Genomic DNA, 13,697 nt, shown 5'->3' with positions numbered 1-13,697 from the left:
TTGGTTTTAAATTAAGGTGCTGAAAACCTTTGCATCAAGCTGTCTGAGAAGCTGCAGTCCAAGACGTCCAGCAAAGTCATCATTGCTCACTTGCCCCTGCTGATCTGCTGTCTGCAGGTCAGTCTCCCTGAACCCAGAAAGGCTCAAATCCCATCTGTAGGGCCTCCCTCTGCTAATGCTGTTGCTGTTCAGGCTATGGTGGGCACCCCAGCAGCAGAGACCATGCCAGTTCTGACTTTAGGAGCTTTACCAGCGCCTGCTATGTACAGTTCATCACTGAGTGTGGGCTGCCCCCTACAGGATGCTAGGGCTTTCTGCACATGGCATCCAGGTGCAGCTGGCTTCAGTTCTCCTTTGTTGTGAGGCCTTGGGGCCGTTCCCAAGGCCCTTGGAGGAAGGACTGTGGATATGTGCCATGGGACCACACAAGCGGACGTCTCCTGACGCCCACAGTGCTGGGTCTGCTCTGCTGAGACTCTTATCTTCTCACAATCCCACTGACTCCACACCTGCCGTTATTTAAAAATTCTATTTTGGGCCGGGCATGGTGGCTCACGCCTATAATCCCAGCATTTTGGGAGGCCGAGACAGGCGGATCACCTGAGGTCAGGAGTTTGAGACCAGCCTGGCCAACTTGGTGAAAGCCCATCTCAAAAAAAAAAAAATTTTTTTTTTTTAAATAATAATAATAAATTCTATTTTGTCCCTTTCTCCTTTAGTTTCCTTCCAAAAGAGATGAGTACACTTTAACAATCTATATCCCCTGGCCAGATACAGTGGCTCGTGCCTATAATCCAATACTTTGGGAGGAAGAGTTGGGATTGCTTGAGCCCAGCAGTTTAAGGCCAGCCTGGGCAACATAGTCAGAGTCCGTCTCTACAAAAAATTAGAATTAGTTAGGCATGGTGGTGTCTGCCTATAGTCCCAGCTACTCAGGAAGCTGAGGTGGGAAGATTGCTTAAGCCCAGGAAGTCAAGGTTGCAGTGAGCCATAATCATGCCACTGCACTCTATGGGTAACAGAGTGACACCCTGTCTCAAAAAAAAAATAATAATAATAGCTGATATCCCCTATAGGTGGAGGAGAAGCAGCACCATCCCTTCTGTCTTTTTATGTCCTGGGCAGGTGGCCTGTGGGAGCTTTGACCTTAGAAGTTTTGGGTCAGACTTTGGTACTGAAGGGTTGAGCATCTCCCTGCTCAGGGCCTGCTCAGATGGTCCCACACCACAGGCCATGTGACAGGTTATGGTGTGTTGCAGGGTTTGGGCCGCCTGTGCGAGAGGTTCCCAGTGGTGGTGCACTCTGTGACACCGTCCTTGCGAGACTTCTTGGTCATCCCATCCCCAGTTCTGGTGAAGCTCTACAAGTACCACAGTCAGTACCACACAGGTAATAACAGATGCATGCCCTTCAGGCCCTGAGAAAGGGGCTTTGTGACTGTGTGTGAGCCCCACACAGGTTTCCTGACTGCACCTGAGTGCATTCCTTCGCCACACCTTTCCTTCTGTCTTTCCCTCTGTGTTCCCTCCAAGCTCCAGGCCTTTCCTCTCCGGCCTTCTCCCATCCTGTGTTCCTGTTACCACCCAAGGTCCCTTCAAGTCCTGTTTTCTTTTGACATCTCTTACTGTGGAAGTCTAAAATGCAAATCCTATGTGCCCCAAACACTTAGCCAGGGGCCCACTCCCTGCTACCCCTGTGAGATGTTTCCACATAAAATGGAATGATAATTAACGTTAATTAAACACCTACTATGTGCTAGTGGCTCTGATGTAGTATCACCCACAGTCATATGAAGATGGCTGTTTTTATCTAACCCTTTAGATGAAGACTTAAGGCAGTTTCAAGATTTAGCTGGGCGTGATGTTGCTCACCTGTAGTCCCAGCTACTCGGGAGGCTGAAGCTGAAGGATGACTTGAGCCCAGGAAGTTGAGGATACAGTGAACTCTGATAGAGCCACTGCACTCCAGTCTGGGTGACAGAGCAAGACCCTGTCTCAAATAAAACTAAAACAAAAACAAAAACAGAAAACAAGACTTCCCTGGACCTCGTAGTGGTGAGGGTTCTCTCAGGCGCCCCAACCTTTACCAGGCTTTGTCCATATTAGTGAAATTACTCTGAGCACAGGGCCATGCCTCAGTCACCCTCAGAACTGCCTTCGGTAGTTGGTTGTCAGTACTTTTAAACAATTTATTGAGAAATTGCTGGTTTTCTGTATTTATCACTTTGTAACCTGAATGTTCTTCCTTTTGATTTAAACATGTTCTTTCCTGTTGGTCTTAGACTCTTCTGTTTCTGAAATGTTTGGTCAGATGTTTTTAGAGTGATCATTTTGCTTTTATAAGTGATCAGCATATTGTCTTGGTTTTTGAATTATAAAGATGATGATGGAAAATTATAGGCTTAACCAGGTATGTATTTGAATTTTTACTTTCAGTTGCTGGCAATGATATAAAAATCAGTGTGACCAATGAACATTCCGAGTCAACCCTGAATGTCATGTCCGGTAAGAAGAGCCAGCCCTCCATGTACGAGCAGCTCCGGGACATTGCTATTGACAACATCTGCAGGTGTGAAGCCGGGCATGTGACAAGTAGACAGCAGTGCTCCAGACAGAGGCTCATTACAAAATAAGAGACATTTATACTTTTTTTTTTTTTTTTTTGAAATGGAGTCTTGCTCTGTCACCTAGGCTGGAGTGCAGTGGCACAATCTTGGCTCACTACAACCTCCGCCTCCCAGGTTCAAGTGATTCTCCTGCCTCAGCCTCCTGAGTAGCTGGGATGACAGGTGCACACCACCACGCCTGGCTAATTTTTTGTATTTCCAATAGAGATGGGATGTCACGATGTTGGCCTGACTGGTATTGAACTCCTGACCTTGTGATCCGCCCACCTTGGCCTCCCAAAGTGCTGGGATTTCAGGCATGAGCCACCACGCCCAGCCACGTTTATACTCTTTTAAAGCTTGTTTCTGATTATTTTAAACCTACACCTGATCTATAAAGAGGAATTATTATATATATTACTTCTTTTCTTTTCCTGATCATAAACATATTAAGAAATTGTTACAAGAGAAAAATTGTAATGTATAGAAAAGTAAAGGATTATTCATTCGCTCACCATCCAGAGTAACATATCGTCATATTTTCTTTACCTTGTTTTCTGTGAAATATTTAATATAAATGTGAGTTTTTAAAATATGATCAGGTACCCCTTGCTGCCCAGACTCCTGCACTATAGACTCTTGTTCTCCCAAGTTGGGAGCCAAATGCAGTCTGATTTCCATGAAAATGCCTCTTTTCCTGGATTCTGGTTTCTTGCTCTTGGAAGCTACATCAAGATGGCAGCTTGTCTGTCAGACTCAAACTGTTCTCCAAAGGCTGGCCCAGGAGCCAAACAGATGTGGTGAACTAAGACATCTTACAAGATTTTATGTTTATAGGTGCTTTATGTTTTTCCCCTTTCCTCTCTAACATAAGTATTTCTGTTTACCATAAAAACCTTAGTATAATTGTGATGTTCTCTCTGCTATCTTGGGACCATTTGTCTTTAGAATCAGTCACTGTGACCTTAAGGAACAGTACAAGAAATTGAAAATTGGAATTAGAGTGAGCGTGATATTCCAGAGGAAACTGTTCTGGACAAAATAATAAAATTATTGTTTCTGATTGAGATATTTATCAAGTCGGCAAAATCTGGAGTAGTTCTTTGAATTCATTCTGTGTTATGACTTTCAATTTTGGAGGAAGAAAATTCAGAGCAGTTCTTTAAACTTTGTAGGCCTAAGGAAGGAAAAATGTAAGAACAAAAAACCTATCTTGTTTTGATTCCTCAATGCCACATGGGTTTTCTTGCTGTGCAGGTGCCTGAAGGCTGGATTGACCGTGGACCCAGTGATTGTGGAGGCGTTCTTGGCCAGCCTGTCGAACCGACTCTATATCTCCCAGGAGAGCGACAAGTACGTCCCCATTCCTGTCTCTCAGAGGCAGCCCATTGTTCTCAGCAGGCTTGTGTGGGGTACCTGGCATCGTGCATATGGATGCTTCTGTCTTTAGCTCCTTGTCTCAGAGCATAGGTGTGCATCAGTGTTGTCACAGGATTTAAGGTGAAGCCCACCTTGGAATGTATTTCATGGACTACTGTTTGGAAGTAGTACCTGAGGAAGATCTTTGTCATCCAGCCTAGTGCCTGGGGTTTGTGTTTCTGCTGGTGGTTAAAATCCTGGGCTATCAGTTTCAGATGAACACTTCATTAAGACTGTGATGAAATTAAGGTCTAGATTGTAGTCTCTGGTTCTGTTTCACTACTACATGCTGGAAGACTGCAGCTAGGATGCTTCTGTTCTTCTTTCTGTAGGGATGCTCACTTGATTCCAGACCATACAATCCGAGCCTTGGGACACATTGCAGTGGCCTTGAGGGACACCCCGAAAGTCATGGAGCCCATTCTGCAGATCCTACAGCAGAAATTCTGCCAGCCACCCTCCCCTCTCGATGTGCTGATCATTGACCAGCTGGGCTGCCTGGTTATCACCGGAAATGTGAGGAAGGCCAGAGCTCGAATACCACTAACAAGCTACATTAAACTCTTGCGTTGTAAAATACAGATTAAATGTACCTTGCAGATGTGTTAAATGCTGACAACTGTTTCAACACCGAGTAGTAAGAATAGTGTAAGGTGCTGTGAGTGCCGGGGAAAAGAAGTTTAATTTCTTGTCAGTGTACTATAACAGAAGATTTGAATCTAAGCCACGTCCCTTTTAGCTTTTAATTTGAGGTTTGATTACAGCTTTAGAAATGGATGATCTTTGGGCTGATGGTCTTTGGGCTGTTGTACCCCATGATTCCAGAGCTTTTTCTCTGGGTGCTGACAGGAGGGGCCTCATGAGGGCATCCTGCATGGTTACAGTGCCCCTTGCTCTCTTCCAGCAATACATCTACCAGGAAGTATGGAACCTCTTCCAGCAGATCAGTGTGAAGGCCAGCTCTGTCGTGTACTCAGCCACCAAAGATTACAAGGACCATGGCTACAGGTAACTGGACCTCATTGTCACTTTGGATCATGACAGTATTTAACTCACTTTGAAAATGTGAGGTTTGTGAATTTGTCTCTTAAATAAACTCTTCTTACAAGAGCATTATATGTTACAGATCAGTGCACACATAAGGGGGGGAAATGAAAATCCACTGTGGCCCTCACCTGGAGGTGACCACCGAGCATCTCCATGTACAAGGTCTCAGCTCCTCCCTCTCCTTCTGATTGGGCCCATGCTGCGCACACAGCTGACCCGCTTTTTTATGGGGCAGCACATCAGCCACAGCATGAACAATCCTGTGCAGGTCGTCTTTAGAGGTTGCGGAGCTTCCCGTCCTGTAGAAGAACCAAGATTTAACCAGCCAGTCTCTAGCTTGGATGTTAGGTTGTTTTCCTTTTCCCACTAATAAATGCAGCACTGACAGCCTAACAGCTACATATCTGTGAGCATCTTTGATGCTTTCTGTGGGTTCAATTCAGAGAAGTAGGATTTTGGGTCCAAGGAAGAAGGCATTAAATGTCTTTGAACATTCGATACTTGTATAAAATCTGACCAGTTTTCCCTGAAAGACTGAGAGATGCTTCTTGGCTACTCCTTACCCTCCTCTAGGAATGCCTTGAGGACAGGCACATGTTCATCCATGTTTGGAAGAGAGGGAAGTGGGGAGGTGAAGTCAGTTAAGGACAGGAGGCAGGGGAGGGAAGAAGAGAGCTCTTTTGCTGGTGTTACTCTTCTCAACCTCCAGGCTCCTCCCTTCTGACTGTGAAGCCCAGACTTTCCTCTGAGATTCTCTTTATGTCAGTTTAGTGGGTGGGAGTGCAACTGTGAAGCCATGCCACGTGGCTGCATGACCTCGGAAAATGCTAAACCTCTCTGCCTCAGTGTCCACATCTGCCATATGAGAACTTGTCTCCAGTTGGGAATAAGATCCCCTATGTGAAAGCTCCCAATCAATAGAGCTGTCTCTCGCATTGATATTGTTTCATTGCCTTCTTGCTGCCACCGTCATGAACCCAGGCTACTAGAACAGCCTGAGGACTGGATTGGGAATGGGGTCAGGCTTTCCTTTCCTTCTTTCCTCTGTCACATTCTCTGCTGTGGAACCTGCACACAGGCCAACACGTTGCTTCCTTGTGCCTATGTGACTGCTAGGCCCTTGGTCCAGGCACCTTCCCAACTGCCTCCCCGGCTGTCTTTGCTCCCACCCCTCTTAAGTGTTCTGCTACACCTTAACTCTGTGTCTGTAGCACCTGCCAGTCTCCGTCCTTCCAGTTCTTCAGCTCCGGCTCAACTTGCCTCTCCTTCCATAAAGTCTTTTCTCAAATTGCCACCAAAAATGATTTGTCCTCTTCCTCACTAGTGGAAGCATTTACTGCCCTTTGTTTACCCTTGACCTACCAGGTATTTACCTGACTGCAAAGGGGTTGCCTTTTGCCATGACTGCCATTGCCTGGGATTTCTTAGTGGGACAGATGACATACTCAGTGCTTGATGTAGTGTTTCACTCCTCCCGTGATCCTACAAAGAGGAATTATCATCCTGTTTTACTTAGGAAGAAACTGAGGCTCAAAGACTTAAGTGACTTACCCAGGGTCATGCCGCTTGGATGTGACAGAGTCTGGCAATCTCCAGGGCCACAGAAGCCTGGTCACCTGCAATGGTTCCTGGTTTCTGGCCAAAGGGGCAATGTCAGCTTCACATCTGGTGTTTACATGGGGCCAGCCAAGATCCTGGGGCAGGACCCTGGAACACTTTCTGAGCATTCAATGTAAATAAATAATGACATCAGCTCCAAGGTGGAGGCAGCATCAGGGAGAAGCTGATCATGAGGTGAAAGTTCTGTGGGTGATAAAAGATGCATTAAGGCTCTTTGTGATTTGTAGGGGGAAAGCAAGATCCAACCTGGAATGCCTGGGCATGGGCCCTTTCGTTTTTAGCCCTGCAGAGGGAGGTGTCCTGAGACCCTCACAGGTCCCCAGTGTGCAGATGCCTGGAACTTAGTCTCCCGGAGGTCCTTACTACATCCCAGGAGAGAGGATTGCAGTCATTTCTACAGCAGTTGGCTTTCTTTTAGGGGCTGTTTTTCATGAAGATGACATGTTCTTCTCCACTTGAGTCCTTTGGTTTGTAGACACTGGAGGAGTGTGGTAAGGCAGGCTGGGCCTGGCCTGCTCAGCTTGCCTCACTGCTGCAGCCCCGTCCCTTGGGCACATTGAGGGCCTGGCAGTGGCTGTTATTTCGCTCCTTCCTCTTCAGGCATTGCTCCCTGGCGGTGATTAATGCTCTGGCCAACATCGCAGCCAACATCCAAGACGAACACCTGGTGGATGAGCTGCTCATGAACCTGCTGGAGTTGTTTGTGCAGCTCGGGCTGGAGGGGAAACGAGCCAGCGAGAGGGCAAGCGAGAAGGGCCCCGCCTTGAAGGTAGGAAAGAGGATGGTTGTGCTCTCCCCATTAGTGCCCCCTCCCTGCTGGCCAAGGTGTAGTCTCCGAGCGCCATCTTGGTTGGAATATGGTACTTTCTTTGTTGAGTGATTTAAATGTGCCTGGTAGAATGCAAGAAAGAAGGAGTGGGGTTCTTTCTCAAGGATGCTGGCAGGGATCTGGGAAGAGGGCAGCTTTCTCACTGGGTTACATCTAGCTCACAGTAGCTGCCTTCCCCATCCCAGGGTGGTGACATGACAACAGTCTAACCTCAGCTCCCCATGGGCCCCTCTGTCTCTTCTTGCCTCCATCATGAATCCCAGGGATGGTAGCTGGGCCTAGGGGGACTTTAAGGGCCCATTATCAGAACACAGTGGCAACATGAGAAGGGCCAGATTTCACCTAATCTCAGACCACCTAAGGAAGACAGATCCGCAGAGACGAACACCATGTCTTGAATGCCCATATACATTTGTGGTAGGGCTGAGGTAGGTGAGGCCTCTTCCTCCATAACTCCCCAGTAACATGTCATGTGGGCACTAGTTGCTCTACCGTATCTCTACTTCCACCCTGTTTTGTCATTTCCTCTCCCCTCCCTTCCCTTCATTCCCTTCCCCCAGTTATTGTTCACCTACTCTGTGCCAGCTATTGTTCTAGGTCAGGGGTCAGCCCACTTTTTCTGTAAAGGACCAGAGTGTAAATTCTTGACGCTTTGCAGGCCATACAGCCTCTGTTGCAACTGCTCTGCTCAACTCTTCTGTGGTCACCAGTCTATGAATGAACAGACGTGGCTGTGCTCCTATAAAATTGTATTTGCAAGAACAGGCTTTGGGTTGGATTTGGTCCATGGGCCGCAGTTTACCAACGTTTGCTCTAGATGAGGGTGTTACAGAAGTGAACGAGACAGACAGGATCCTCTATTCCTGTGGGGCTTAGGGAGAGAATGAAACAGGGCAGTGTGGTGAGGGGCACTTTAGATTGTGCTGGTTGAGAAGGCCTCTGTGAAGAGTGACATCTGGAGATGACAACTGTATGAAGGATCCTCCCTGTGAAAGTCTCAGCCAAGAGGGAGTGGCTGGTGCAAGCAGGGATCCTAAGACTCTTGTCCCTAATTCAGCCTTGTTATGCCAGGCCCTCTGACAGTGATGTGGCTGATTAACTTCCCAAGTCTCCCAGTGGGGCACACAGCTAGGACCACCTCAATGCACAGGAGAGAAGGATGTCCCTCACGTCTAGCAGGAATTTAGGCATCGGGATAAGAGGAGGGTGCTGATGATACAAGGTGGTGCTAAACACCTGAGAAAGCAGAGGCTGTAACCTGTCTGAGGGGTCTTCTAGGAGCTTGCTCTCCCCTGGAAATTGGACCTCAGTGCCCTACCTTGTGGAGAACAAGGAGCTGTGATTATAAATTAAACTAAGATCAGTGGGTTGTTCCTCATCATCAGGCAGCCCTTAGGCCATCAGTTTCCCAGAGGGGACCAGGCAGGGCCACACTTGTGGCTCCCAGCCCAAGGAAACCAGCGTGGCATTCTTTTTTAAATTTTCAAAAAAATTTATGTGGGTACATAGTAGGTGTATATATTCACAGCTTGGCATTCTGTCCCTGCCACTGAGGTGCTGTGTGGCCTTTGCAAGCTACTGAGACCTCCTGTGAATCTCCTCAAAAGTGAGTGCACGTGAAGCACTCAGCATAGTGCGTGGCTGCAGGGGATGCTCAGGGTCTTCAGCTGCTGTCGTTATTATAGCTACAGAGCATAAATCAAGTTGGCTTAGGCCTGTGCTTCCAGAATTTTTATTATTTAGTATGTACTGAAGATTAGCTACATTTATGTGTCTAGCCAGGGAATCTATCTTTTATTTATTGTTAAGTAAACCCCCAAATTTCCCTAACTTGGAAAGACTATATGTTTATTTTAGAAAAGATACAGAAAACTATAAACAGTAACGTAAAAAAACACTCATTCCTCGACTCAGATATATAATTATTATTAACACTTTGATAGGTTTCTTCCTAGCTTTTTTATGCATATTATTTATTACATAATTGGGATTGAATCATAGCATAGTCTTAAATCTTGATTTTTTTTTTTTTTTGACACGTACTGTGGGCTCTTTCCATGGTGACTAAATGCTTTTCAGAAAGTTGTATTTTCAATAGCTGTGTCATCTCTAATTATGCAGAATGTCATGATTTATATAATCATTTATGTAATCATGGTTTATTTTTCACATTTGTTTTCATTTTTTGCTATTAAAATTTTGCTGGATGAGCATCTCTATGCCCCTCTCTGTATCTGTCTTATTTTGCTTAGATTAAAACATTCCAGGTTTACGTAACACTATGTTGTACCTTGTGTTGTTGTTTTTTAATTAAAAAAAAACATACTCGTTAATGACAATAATTCTATCCTTTTCTAGGCTTCTAGCAGCGCAGGGAACTTGGGAGTACTCATTCCTGTAATAGCTGTGGTGAGTATTCATTAATTGACTGATTAAAACTATAGATACTGTGCTTATGCTTTGAGTGTTGCCGGGTGGTGCACAGTAAATTCCTTAGAAAGATGCAGTGTTGAGGCCCCAGTGTCTCTAGATATGACTGCTTCAGCTACCACCAGCTCTGATGACAGCACCGTAGGTGTGTCCACTGTGGCACACCTTTCACTTCCTTTCTCCATGCCCTCCCTGAACTCCCTCAACCAGTTGACAAGAGCACTCGCTTTGGATCCCTTCTGCATGGCTCCCAGGTCCTAAATCTGACTCACTTTCATCCTGTGTCTCATGTTCTCATGACTGATGCTGGGCCAGCCTCCTGCTTCGATTCCTTCCTTGGCCCCTTCCTGCAAGAGCAGACCTGGAAGCCTCTTGCTGGTGCTCAGGCCTTGGAGCTATGGCCCCAGTCTCCTTCAGGGGACGTTGTTGGCATGGTGGGCACAGGCCCTGCCTCCTGTGCAGCACCATCTTGCTGGAGAGCCTCTTTCCATCCTATCCTGTCTCAGTCTGTGTCCGCTTCTTCCAAATGACTTGTAGAAGTTGTTTTTCCCTTTCTTGGTCACTCCTAGCTGCAAGTCCTAAGCCTGGCAACTACGTTCTAGTATTTGTTTTCGTTCCATATTCTCTCCCTTCCCTTTAACCCACCATCTAATGCCAATCCTTGTGTCTCCCTTGCAGTGCCTTCTCCACTCCTCACCCCCTTCAAGTAGTTCAAGTCTTGAGCACTTACATGTGTCCCCTTCACCTTGTGCACCAGAAGGGTGGGCCTGGTGGCAGAGCTGCTAGGGCAGCCTAGGGACGTGAAGTTCAGGCAGGTAGGTGGCATTGTGGGTATAGAGAGGCACCTCTCCTGGTCTCAGTGAAGTGGTTCCCCTGCTCACACTATCTGAATGTTTATCATTATTCCCAACCTGGGGACTTCTGGGGGTCCAATTTTGGCTGGCTGAGGTAGATGAAAAATAACTGGTCTGCCATTATTTATCTTTACTGGTAAAATGTCACATGTTGCCTGTTGTTTATGTTTTATTGTATTTTATTTTTTATTTTTGAGACATTCTCATTCTGCCATCCAGGCTGGAGCACGGTGGCACAATCTTGGCTCACTGTAACCTCTGCCTCCCGGGTTCAAGCAGTACTCATCCCTCAGCCCCCTGAGTAGCTGGGATTACAGGCACGTGCCACCATGCATGGCTAATTTTTGTATTTTTAGTAGAGACGGGGTTTCACCATGTTGGCCAGGCTGGTCTTGAACTCCTGGCCTCAAGTGATCCACCTGCCTTGGCCTCCCAAAGTGCTGAGATTACAGGTGTGAGCTGCTGCACCTGGCCTGCCATGGTATTTTTTCATGGACACCCCTATTGGTTGATTTTTTAATTTTATTTATTTATTTATTTATTTTTTGAGACAGTCTCACTCTTGCATCCAGATTGGAGTACAGTGGCACAATATCAGCTCACTGCAGCTTAGACCTCTGGGACTCAAGCAATCCTCCCACCTCAGCCTTCCAAGTAGCTGGGACTACAGATGTACACCACCATTCCCAGCTAATTTTTTTGTAGAGACGGGGTTTTGCCATGTTGTCCAGGCTGGTCTTGAACTTCTGAGCTCAAGTGATCTACCCACTTCAGCTTCCCATAGTGCTAGGATTACAGGCGTGAACTACCCCGCCTGGCCCCATTGGTTGATTTTTTAAAACAGAAATTTTCCTACTGTATAGTTAATGTTTACTAGTGTATGCTTATGTTTTTAAAGTGCTGTTGTATGTGGGCCTTTTGTGTGGCCTGGAGGGAAAAGTAAGGGGCATGAAGCCCAGGGCACTCTCTTGTCAGCAGGCGCTGCAGGAGAGCAGGTTTTAGGCAGACAGGGAGGATGCTTGGGGCAGCACTAAAATCAGTGAGTTCTAGGATCTTTGACCATCAGAATTTGATGACCTGTATTCTTGTGAGCTTTCAAACATGTTGAGCAGTTGTCATTTAGAGTTTAATGTATTTGTAGTAGAAATCTGTCAGGCACTTTAGGGAAGCAGTGAGTGGTGAGGTTGGTAGGAATTTCGCAGATTTGAGGGTTGCTGGTTGGACTCCTGGACCTGCATGTGGGATCCTGTGTGAGCCTGCGCCTCTCCAGGCTGCTGGGGTGGCTGGTGTAGGCAAAACTGTTATCTGTGATAGCTTAGCACATGCTCACTTAAATACTCCCCTGCTGTAACCTTTTACATGAGTAGAATAAGTGTATTTTTAGCAAAAGTTAATGGTTATATTATGGGGGAGGAAACAAATATTTGATTTTATTGCTCAATGAAGAGCACAGAGATCATGGGTTCTTGCATTTACTTTATGGTTACCCCTTGGACCATCTGGAAGAAACTAATTTTCAGAGGGTTTTTTTTTTTTTTTTTTTTTTTAGACAGAGTCTTGCTCTGTCACCCAGCTGGAGTGCAGCCGTGTGATCGTGGCTCACTACAACCTCCACCACCCACGTTCAAGCAATTCCCCTGCCTCAGACTCCCGAGTAGCTGGAATTACAGATGCGTGCCACCACGCCCAGCTAATTTTTAGTATTTTAGTAGAGATGGAGTTTCACCATGTTGGCCAGGATGGTCTTGATCTCCTGACCTTGTGATTCACCTTCCTCAGCCTCCCAAAGTGCTGGGATTACAGGCATGAGCCCCTGCGCTGAGCCCAGGTTGTTTTTGTTTTTTTGTTTGTGTTTTTTTGAGATGAAGTCTCACTCTGTCGCCCGGGCTGGAGTGCAGTGGCACAGTATCAGCTCACTGCAACCTCTGCCTCCCGGGTTCAAGCATTTCTCCTGCCTCAGGCTCCTAAGTAGCTGGGATTACAGGCGCACGCCACCACACCCAGCTAATTTTTATATTTTTAGTAGAGATAGGGTTTTTACCATGTTGGTCAGGCTGGTCTCGAACACCTGACCTTGTGATCCACCTGCCTCGGCCTCCCAAAGTGCCGGGATTATAGGCGTGAGCCACTCCACCCGGCCTATTTTCTTTTTTAAAAGATAGATATATTCTATTTTGGACCTTTGATGATACAGTGTCTCAGATTACTCTGTTGAATGGAAGTACCAGTGGATTTGGGGCGGGAAGCCTGGGTTTTGACCCTAATGCAGCTGTTCTCAGTGACCTTGAGGGAGTTGCTGAGAGGCTGGGTCCTACAATCTCTGTGGTTCCTTTGTGGCTAGGTTTGGTGATCTTTGTCCTGCAACTTTGTGAATAATACTTCTTCAGAAATATCACTGATTAAATTGCCTCATTTGGTATTTAGCCTGTCAGCTAAATGTTTTGAAGGGTTTCTAATGCTTAGAGATGTAGTTCCACTGTCATACAATCGTGATTTAATAAGATGCATCTCCTGGAAAAACATTCATGTACTTCACTGAGAGCAAGTTTACCTGTGTCACTGGTCATTTTTGTGGCCTTGGAAGGGTTACTTATTTTCTCAGTGCTTGGAAAACCAGGTGTGTGGATTAGCATGTTTTAGGTTACAGAGGACCTTTTTGAAAACTGTGCACTCTCTGTCCATAGAAATCCATATTATTCTCAAGATTTTACATATAACTTCCAGAAGGTAAATGGAAACAGTCTACACAATGCTCCCCAATTAGGAATGCCTGGCTTACATACTCTCTTAGCTTGAGAGTAACGTGACAGCCTTTCCTAGTTCTTGCTAAACACCAAACAGTGATCTAAATGCTTTCCAGGCCAGGCACAGTGGTTCATGCCTGCAGTCCCAA

The 13,697-nt window shown here is 46.2% G+C and overlaps 1 protein-coding gene across 1 annotated transcript in view; it reads left to right on the top strand.

Annotated features, from left to right (window-relative positions):
* The window catches only part of PI4KA (phosphatidylinositol 4-kinase alpha), a 147,239-nt gene that overhangs the window by 55,925 nt on the left and 77,617 nt on the right, over positions 1-13,697 (top strand). The window contains exons 12-19 of the mRNA XM_017518624.2: positions 17-117; positions 1,260-1,389; positions 2,436-2,568; positions 3,863-3,958; positions 4,357-4,540; positions 4,929-5,032; positions 7,292-7,460; positions 9,879-9,929. Coding sequence (XP_017374113.1) covers positions 17-117; positions 1,260-1,389; positions 2,436-2,568; positions 3,863-3,958; positions 4,357-4,540; positions 4,929-5,032; positions 7,292-7,460; positions 9,879-9,929 — 968 coding nt within the window. The remainder of the gene's footprint in view (positions 1-16; positions 118-1,259; positions 1,390-2,435; positions 2,569-3,862; positions 3,959-4,356; positions 4,541-4,928; positions 5,033-7,291; positions 7,461-9,878; positions 9,930-13,697) is intronic.

The sequence above is a fragment of the Cebus imitator genome, unplaced genomic scaffold, assembly GCF_001604975.1.
Source record: "Cebus imitator isolate Cc_AM_T3 unplaced genomic scaffold, Cebus_imitator-1.0 Scaffold690, whole genome shotgun sequence".
NCBI classification, from domain to species: Eukaryota; Metazoa; Chordata; class Mammalia; order Primates; family Cebidae; genus Cebus; species Cebus imitator.
This window is presented reverse-complemented; position numbering and strand designations above follow the sequence as displayed.